The sequence below is a fragment of the Telmatherina bonti genome (assembly GCF_933228915.1).
Source record: "Telmatherina bonti genome assembly, chromosome: 14".
NCBI lineage: Eukaryota > Metazoa > Chordata > Actinopteri > Atheriniformes > Telmatherinidae > Telmatherina > Telmatherina bonti.
In genome coordinates, this window is record NC_136612.1 from 13,499,876 (window position 1) to 13,510,054 (window position 10,179).

General features: G+C 38.9%; 1 protein-coding gene across 1 annotated transcript; it reads left to right on the plus strand.

The window, feature by feature from the left end:
• LOC306765768 (cysteine protease atg4da-like) lies at nucleotides 1-5,140 on the plus strand. Its single transcript, XM_079253272.1, has 10 exons — nucleotides 1-154; nucleotides 238-321; nucleotides 482-655; nucleotides 1,905-2,202; nucleotides 2,290-2,354; nucleotides 2,464-2,591; nucleotides 2,874-2,952; nucleotides 3,061-3,137; nucleotides 4,610-4,729; nucleotides 4,913-5,140. The coding sequence occupies exons 1-10, from the start codon at nucleotides 19-21 to the stop codon at nucleotides 5,081-5,083; spliced, it is 1,332 nt and encodes a 443-aa protein (XP_079109398.1). The 5' UTR covers nucleotides 1-18; the 3' UTR covers nucleotides 5,084-5,140.
• The last annotated feature ends 5,039 nt before the right edge of the window (nucleotides 5,141-10,179 follow it).

Genomic DNA, 10,179 nt, shown 5'->3' on the forward strand with positions numbered 1-10,179 from the left:
TCTGCTGCTGAGCGCCACATGGACGACTGGCTCTTCCTCTGCCCTGACCCTGCTGAGCCACAGGGCCGAGAAGTGTGCAGGGAGGATCAGGAGGCAGAAGAAAAAAGCAAATTCAAATCCAAGTTGGTCTCTGCATGGAACAGCGTCAAATATGGCGAGTTTTCCTTCTCTGATGTTGAAGCGACGTCTGTTTCTTTCGTGAATCTGAGCTGTTTTCTTCTCTCTTTGCTGCATCAGGCTGGACCTTGAAGCAGAAATCAAAATTCAGCAAGAGCTCTCCTCTGATCATGTTTGGAAAGTCATACGATCTCAAGGATGCAGGTGAAGCTTTGTTTTTGTGTGTGTGTGTGTGTGTGTGTGTGTGTGTGTGTGTGTGTGTTTTTGGCCCAATCAGAAATTTTTCTGACATTGACAATAATATTTATGACGTGATTGCATAACCGAAGTGAAAATTTAACCCCGATCTCTGTAACGCCGTCAGGGGACAAAGAGCTTTTCCATCGCTCCTTTGTATCTCTGCTGTGGTTAACGTACAGACGAGGCTTTCCTCAGCTGGCCGGCTGCTCTCTGACTACTGACAGTGGCTGGGGGTGTGTTCTGCGGACGGGCCAGATGCTGCTGGCCCGAGGCCTGATCTTACACATGATGCCATCAGGTGACACACACACAAGCACTATGATAACTAAAATACAGTGCAGCTAATCAGTCAGTAAAGCTGCATGATTAAAATAATTTCATGTGTTAGTTCAGACTCACAAAGTATGTGAAAAGGATTAAAAGACGGTCATGCAGATCTTGGGACAGTTTTTCACTTTTCCTCCATCTTTTATTAACAAACTCATTCGCTTCTTGTACATAAAATATTAAGGGTGGGAAAATCAAACTGAAAAATCAAAAATCTGGATTTTATTGCTTCACAATTTTAAAATTGATTTTTTTTTGTTGATAAAAACAATTTTTTTTTCTTCAAATGAAAAAAATTAATCTACTATACAATTTGTCATTTTTATTGTTTTTATTAATCATTTTACTTGTCTTCTTGGGCATTATAGCAGCAGAATGATGGTCTGGTAGTAATAAGTAGTATTAGTAGTAATAAGTTTTATACATTTTTTTTTGTTTTTAATCTACAAAAATTAGCAATACCAAAGAATTGTGAGAATCGCAATTTAAATCAAATCAGCACCCAAAAAATCAGAATCAAATGGAATCGGGCCAAAAGCATATCGTTACAGCCCTATAGCTGAATATGATAATAGAGCTCCCTCTTTCAGTTGTTTGGGGAATTTGACAACTATGACTTGTGTTATTCTTATGATCATATGTAGGACATGAGTCCTGAACATCAAAGGATGGAGGTGATACTGTTTAGGTTTGAATTTGAACTGACGCAATAATGATTTATTTATTATTTATTACGATTAAGATCATGATTTGTAACACTGAAAAAAAAAAAAACTTGCAAATTAGTGGAAGGACATTTTAATTATGGATGTTCAGTATTTGCAGATATCCGATATACTAATTTTGTCCAACTCCCAATTTCCAATGCTGATGTCAACCAATATTGATATTTTTGGAGCAAGTTGTGCCAAACAAACAAAAATATCTGGAAACCTATGCATTACATCTCTTTTATTTTGTCATTTTGAGTTAGAAGAGATGTAGCTGAAGAGTTTGATATATAATATGTGCAATTTGAGTAAAACCAAATTCTCCGATATTACATTTGAATGTCGATATCAGACTTTAATATCAGTATGCCGATGATAAAGGACGTCTCAAATTTGTTCTTTATTTTAGAGAAACTGGGCAGAAAATGGAAGACAAACAGCAAACACAAAGTGTTCTGGTTCTTCTAAATGTTTAATATTGTTTTTCTAACTTCCTCACACGATTCCCAGATTGGATTTGGTCCACCAGGTCCCGGGTGGTGAAAGATGACATGGATCTGGTTCGTCTCATGGACAATGCAGAACCGGTCTGGAAAGTAGTAGATCAAACAAATATGAGGAGTCGAAACCTGAGTCTGGGCTCCCTCCTGGACAGACCCATGGAGGCAACACACAGAAGGGTGGTGTCTTGGTTTGCAGACAACCCCAAAGCTCCTTTTGGTATCCACCAGCTCGTGGAGTTGGGCGAAAGCTCTGGGAAGAAGGCTGGGGACTGGTACGGTCCGTCCATCGTGGCACATATCCTACGGTGAGACCTGAACTGATCCCATGTAGGTCTAGTTTTTTCGAAAGACCTTTTTATCCAGCTGTGACGGTGAATGTTATCCCGTTTCAGGAAAGCTGTATCTGCTTCAGCAGACCTTCCTAACCTCGCTGTCTATGTCGCCCAAGACTGCACCAGTACGGTTATGCTTTTACTTTATTGTCCGTACTTCAAAATGCAATCGTAGATGGGAGGATTCAGCCAACCGTGTGGGAACCTCAGTGTTCTGAAGATCTTTCTCTTCAGTCTACCTGCAGGATGTGAGGAAGTTGTGTGAAGGGCCCCACCCTCACTCCTGGAAGTCCGTCATCATTCTGGTTCCAGTTCGACTTGGAGGGCAAGATCTCAATCCCTCCTACATCACCTGCGTCAAAGTATTTAAATTATATGTTAAAGTCCGGGGCGTATACCTCTGGTCCTCAATGGCCATGGTCCTGCAGGTTGTCCATGTATCCCTGCTCCAACACACCTGACTCAGATGAACCTGTCACTGTGTTGAACTTCATTGGCCGCTGGATCCAGGTGTGTTGGAGCAGGGATACATGGATAACCTGTAGGACAGGGGGCCTGGAGGACCGACTTCAGACACCTCTAAGTGTTCAGATTATGTATAAACTTGTGGAGGTTTTGATTCCAGAGATGAATTGTTTCCACAGAAACTACTGAAGTTACAGTGCTGCATTGGAATCATTGGCGGCAAACCAAGACACTCGTTGTTCTTCGTTGGTTTCCAGGGTACGTTTAATCAAGGGTATGTCCCGATAACGGTTCTCAGCCATTTGATCTGTTTTATGTGCATGTTGTTGTTTTTGTTTTTACTTTTTGGTCCTGCTGTGCAAAAAGATGACCACTTACTGTACTTGGACCCTCACTACTGTCAGCCCACGGTGAATATGATGAAGGACAACTTTCCCTTAGAGGTATGACGTCCCATTTCTCTTCCTGTGACAGCGCTCTGTTTCACTTCCTCCTCTGACACCTGCTCCACTTACTCACATGAAAATTCCTCCAGTTTATAAAGCTCTTCAAGATAAACTGAATGTATTAGTCATGTTCATTATCAGATGTTTGTTTGAACTGATTATTACTACAATACTATCGTTTGGATCATATATTTATTTGTTTGTTTGTTTTGGTTTATTTTGTTGTAAATTATTTATTTATTTATTTATTTTTGCTTATTCACATTTTAGATTATTTTGTTCTAAATTTAGTTTTGTTTTATAATTATTTTTTTTATTTAATATAAATATATTTATTAATTAATTCATGTTTTATTTTAATTTTATCCCATATTTTGTTTTGTTTCACCATTTATTTATACACATCTTTTTAAATTGCTTATTTTATTTAAAATCATATACTTATCATATACTTATTTATTTAATCGAATTGTACTTATTCATTAATTTGCATGAATATTCACCTGTTAGTTTTATTCATTTTATTAATTTTTTTTTCACATTATTTATTTGTCTATTTACTTAATATCAATCAATCATTGTATGTTATTTGCTCATCAAACACTGGATTTAAAGTATTAGCAGTCAACAGAAATTAATCATAAGTTTGAGATGCTAAATATTAGAAAAGATGAGACGAGGACATGTTTATGTTTCTGTGAAGAGAAACAGACCCTCAAAATATATTTTCAAGCAGAGGAATCTCACAACAAGCATTTAAAACCTTTTTTTTTTTTTGCTTGTTTTTAACTCCTGCATATAGCTCTTGGCTATTTTAGCCAGTATTTTTGTTTGTATGTTTATTGCTTTTCAACCATTTATGTATTACTTTCAGATTGGACAAAATGATGTGTTTTTATTGCAGAATCCTTACAGACCCCTTTTCTTATTGAATCTTGTTAACTTGTGTCCACAAGTCTTTGTTTGTCATACTTTTCCATCCTTTTAAGTCCTGAAATGGTCACTTCTAACTAAATCATGAAGATGACAGTGGCCTAATGCAGAACTCGAGGCTCAACATGTAGTACTCAAAAAAAGAAAAAACTTTTTTCTCGTCTTTTCTTTTTTTCTTCTTCTTTTCATTAACCTGGTTAATCAGATAAAATGTTCTGTGAACTACAATAACCCTTCATATGGCACTCAATGAAATACCTTGAAATAAGAAATTTTAACCTAAAATTGTCCTTCTGATATGTACCAAGACCTCCCTACTTTTTTTTTTTTTTTATTTGTTTTATGCTGAAAATGAAAGAAAGCAAAGTGATCAAAAATAGTTACTTGCCTGATAAAAGGGATAAGGTGAGTTAGTCTACAGTCTTTTTCAAACTTAAATATGGGTGAAAACTTGATGCTTTGCTAATTCAGGAATAGATGAATCCACATTAGTCCCGTTTCCGTTCTGATCTGATGGCTTTCTACGCTGCTTGCAGTCGTTTCATTGTAAACAACCCAGGAAGATGAATTTCTCCCGCATGGACCCCAGCTGCACCATAGGATTCTATGCCAAAGGACAAAAGGAGTTTGAATCCTTGTGCACATCTGTTCATGAGGTGCGTCTTTGTGTCATCTGAGTACCTGAAACTGCAGCATGTTGGTTTTAAGACCATTTAATAAAAATAAAGTTGATTTTTTTTTTGTGAATGCCACAGATCATTTTAGCTCATGTGTAGGACCGACTAGCTCTGTTGTTCAGAAGTTACTAGTGTTATTGTTTCTGTTCTTCTCTCCCATAGGCCGTTTCCACATCTGCAGAGACGTACCCCATGTTTATATTTGCAGACCAACGAAGTTGGGAGGACGACGAACACCACACGCCAACTAGCAGCCTCACGTACATCCAGCGGAAGAGCGGACTGGAGAGAGTCGACACCAGCAGCAGCATAGACGAGTTTGTTCTCCTATGATCCGTTCTGTTTAATGTTTGTGCATGGGAGCATCCACATGATGTTTGTACAATAATCTTCTCAGGTATCAGCTGACTCTACTGTATTTTTATTGCTGTTTCAAATGCATATTTGTAGTTTTATTTATTTCTTCAGCTGAAACGTGATTCGTTCCGTTCAGCTTAAGGCCTTTAAGGGATGAAGAACATTTTGTAGTCTCTGTTTGAGTTCACTAAAGGAAGTAGTTTAAGTTGTTAAAATGAATATTAATAAAACAATTAGAGGATTTGCACACATTAAAAACACAGAACAGGGTTATCAGACACACATACTGGTAAATAAAAAGATATATTTCCAAGATATGTTTGTACTGTGTTGTTTTGAGACTTCTTATTTAGATGTGTTTAAAACTGGGAAGTGTTGGTTTTAACAGCTGTATTCTCAGGCCGTGTCCACACAAACTTGACAAACTTGCCAAAATCGAGCTTCTTCCTCCTACAGTCCCTAAAAAAATTGGCCTCCATGTGGCAGTATTTCCAAAAACTGCTTGTGGACCACGCCAAGCCAAAAGGTGGTGATCTGGGCCTTGTTGAGCAATCAGAAGGCTGACAAAAATATTGCTGCTTCTAGAAAATCCAAAAAATGAGACGCAAACAAAGAAGGTAGCTGCAAATATTCTGACACGAGCCAAAGACTCTGGTTAGCCTGTCCTCAAGTTCACGCTACAGCCAGATTATCACTAAATCTTCACCTTGGAAGGTTTTTTTCCTTTAAAATGCACCAAAACTGTGTTTGCATGTCGTCAAAAGGTGCAAAATATATTTTTAAAAAATCTGCATTCGTCTATAAACCAATGATGGTGTTGACATGGCCTCTGGTTTTCCTTGTGCAAGCCAGTGGTGGGACCAGAGTTGCACAAGCTTGACCGTAATGCTGGAAGTACTGGTATGGAAGACCATAATGCTGGTAGTACTGGTGTGAAATTGGGAATGCTACGGACGTTGAAGAATCCTTGCTCAGATTACTCCACACATGATGGCTCGAGGTGGTGACTGAACCCATCTACTGGCGTCTTACCAATCCTCCCACTTCACAGGAGGCCCTTCTTTTCTCCTCATGCATTTCCATCCAGTTCTCCTCATGGAGACCCTCCTCTGATCTCTGTTCAGCCTGTCCAGTCTGGACCGCTATGCCTTCTCCCAAAGCACCTGCAGTAAAAAGTCATAGAGTAGCAAATCCAAGTTGTTCCTGGCTCATACCCTGGCTTTAGCGGCATCATCCAGTGGGGTGACGTTGTGTTAGGAGTTAATAACTGAAGCAAACATTGGCTAGTCCCTCCAGCTTCATCATGGCTCCCAGGTAGACCAGAGCTTCATCAAAGTGCTCTGCTACCCCAACCAGCTGGAAGGTTTTCTCCAGCACAGGCAGGTTCGCTAGCCAGGAGGAGTCGCAGTCGCCGAAATCAAACCTCATAGGGTTCTTCCCAAGGTCATAATCAAGGCGTTTACAAACCCAGAATGACTTTGGCAACTTCAGGACCATTAAAAGTATTGATCAGTTCTCCATGGTCTCTGCTGCTTCTCTGGCTAAAGAGAATGGAGGAACAGAGCTGTAACAAAACCAACAGAAAGCCTGTACGGAGACACGGAGGATGGAGATCTGGTAGATGGCACCAAATGTTTCGGCTCATCCACGTCTAGACCATAGACTGTATGGTCTAGATGTATGTGTCTACAAAACATGTCAAAGGTACTTTCAGGTAACTCGTCCACAAAGTCTGCCTGAAAGCAGAGAGAGGAGGAAATGAAAATGTCCTTGGAAACCACAAAAGGAGAACAAAGGCAGCAGATAATCGTAGTCTCACATAACATCTGCTTTCTCATCTGGTAGTTGGAAGAGGTGACAACAAACATACCTCCATCCTTTTCTCCAATGATAAAGGGCACATTTTGGATGATGCTGCTTCCCATTTTGTGTGTTTTAAGGAAAACAACTGGTGGGATATGTGTCTTCTTCAGCATATTGTAAACATTAAAGTCATTTCTAGCCAGTGTACTTTAGGTCTGTGTATCACTTCTTTTCTGATTGTGGTATATGTTGTTTTGGGTGGATCTTACTGCCATCTTATTCCAACCTTTACAGAAAGCATTATTAAAACAAAACAACTATTACATTTTCTTTCCAACTTAGTAAACTTGGCACTGTTTGTAGATGTAGAAACTGTACATAGAGGAAAGGCAAACAGAACCTGGTAGGGATCTGTGCTCTCTTAGCTTGAATGCTGGAACATTTGTTTGCTTACAAGTATAAGAAAATAGGTTACCCACAAGATCACAAGAACGCTGTATCTTCAAATCTTAATGGGCAACCAGTACATGGGTCGTGTCTCATACTGGGGTTCCAACCAAACCCAGACTTTTCTCTCTGATAGTTTTCTTTCTGCACTCTGTAAATAGCTCCTCAGCGTGGGATGGTAACAACGGCTTAAAGACACTTATACTGCCTTAACCTCACTGACCTTAAGCCTGTGAGTCACGTGGCAAAAGTCCTCCACTATGTTGCATCAAATTATTTGATCTTGCGAAAATAAATAGTTTTAGCATATTATATTTGTATAAAAATTATGTGACAGTTTCCCAGGAGTATTAGTAGGCAGAAATGGGAGGTTTTCTTCAATTGATATGTGACCTGCAATATATAAAAATAAAGTACATGGTTGGTTATATTTTAGGGATTTACTTTTCAGGAAATTAAAACCTCAGATGAACATCAACAAATGTCCTGTTCATTAATAATTAAACAAAAACCAAACCTTAAGAAGAAGCTGATTACGTAACCTGAGTACACCCCGTGTCCCAGTAGCATGGGGAACCACCTTCAGCAGTAATACACTACGGGTAGCATGTTCATTTTCTGTATGATTTCTGTTTTTATAGTGCTGGTCCAGTGAACTGAAGTTTGCTGAACTCGTTTAAGCACAGCTTGTTCTGCATCCCACCACAATGTGAGTCAGGTTAAAGTCTGAATGTTGACAGGACTACTTTCAACACCTTCTGTTATAGTTTTGCATCTGTGCTTGCGAGCCTTTTTTCTGTTTCATGACCGAACTTCAACCAAGTTTAAGCCGTCGGAAAGATGGCCTAAAATTTGACTCGAGAATACTTTGGTATACAGAGGAGTTCATTGTTGACTCAATGACTGCAATGTGTCCAGATCCTGTGGCAGCAAAAAAAGCCCAAATCATCAGCCTTCCACCACCATGCTTGACAGTCATATGATTTTCATTCATATGACTGTGCATTAACACCAAACATCTCCACCCATGTTTCATCAGTACAAAGGATATTATTATCATTATTATATTCTGAACAAGTTAGTTTGTTCATATGCAAATTTTCAAGCCTAAACTGTGCAACCATGTTCTATCTTAGAGAGAACAAGATTATATGTCTCGACTCTAGACAAGCCTGTTCAGTTCAATAATCTGAGATACAGATCTTGTTTGTTTGTTTTAACTTTTTTGTTTGTTTAAATGTTTTTTTCAATTACTCTGAAAATTGCAAAATAGCTTGGAAATCATTACTTAATAACACTTCCCAGAGTGATGGGTAGCAGCAACTGCTTCTGACCGATGCTGATGTCTTTCTTCCTAGACTCTGGTCATACACACTTAAATGCTGCAAACCATCAAACTTTAATCTTTTTCACACATTGCTTCTCTATTTATTTATTTATTTAGTTTTGTTGGTATAACATGTGATGGTTGTTGCGGCTTCCTTTTCCTAAAGCCGCTGAGAGGTGTTGGGTCCTGTAATATTGGTGACGCGCTTCGTCCTTCCAAAGATATGCTGGATCCAGTTGCGTTTTAAGATGGTTTATTTTTCATTGGGATTAGCGTTGCTTTATATATACAGAGAACGTGCTGTGATGACTTGACAGAAAATAAACCGGAATAATATTGAAGAAAACACACAAAAGGCTAAAGCAAAATACAAAGGAATAAAGCGAAAAGCGGTCAACAAAAATTACGGCTACCCAGCTGCCTCTCCCCCACGTTTCCCCAAGTGAAAGTGTACCTTTTAAAACTTTGCGCCACCCACATGCACTTACACCTAACCGCGCCCACACATGCACGCACTAACACCTGTATACGCCCACACACTCGCGCATAGTGCTCCCCAGAATACATGTCTTCTATAATGGTTATTTTTGGTTATTTAGGTTTAAATCCTAATCTATACTTTCTCAGTTTGAGCTATGAAAGTTTTCTTTTCTATCACACATCGTTATGGTGTTTGGTCAACAGAAGACAATCAGAACAACTTAGTATTGATTTGTAGTGATCCTTGAGTCTAAGAGGGCAGCACACTTAAACTAACACCATGAACCCTCGCTAACCACCTGAGGTCAAGGCTGGATTATCCAATGGGCATTATGGGTGCTGGCCCAGGGGCCCACACCCATTGGGGGCCCATGTATGGCAAACACCAGTAGTTTGGACATGAAATAAAACATATATCAAAGCCAAATATTTACACCACAGTGTCTAGTGTATCGTTACTGGTATCACTGGCTGAGAGATGTCAGAAATGTCGTTTCACAGTGTACCATTCACAATTTTTACAAGGCTATGTTGTGTAACGGAGCCCTTGGAACATTCTGGGCCCAGGGGCCTGTGCACTTTTAATCCGGCCCTCCCTGAGGTTCAGGGATTGCCCGTAGTGGCTAATGAATGTGGTCACTGTTAATAAACTTAGATATATTAAAGTTATTTATTATTCTAAATTTAGTGTAAAGTCTCTTGTATATGATTATAACTATCTGATTAATCAAATAATGAATTAAAACTGGTCTGACACTGAGTATTTTTAGGCAACATCTTTGTGTCATTATCAGAGACAACAAAAAGGAAACGTCTGTTTTTTCCTCAAAACCCTGTCTTGTCTGATCACTTTTATTAACCTATTAACCTTTGAATTCACTTTATTTGATCCCTCACTGACCAAAAATAAATTCTACGATAGTATATGTTTATCGGACAATATTATTACAAAATTTAAACAATCAATTGAATCAATTTTTCCCCTGTACTATGTGCTAACATGACTGAGAGTCCC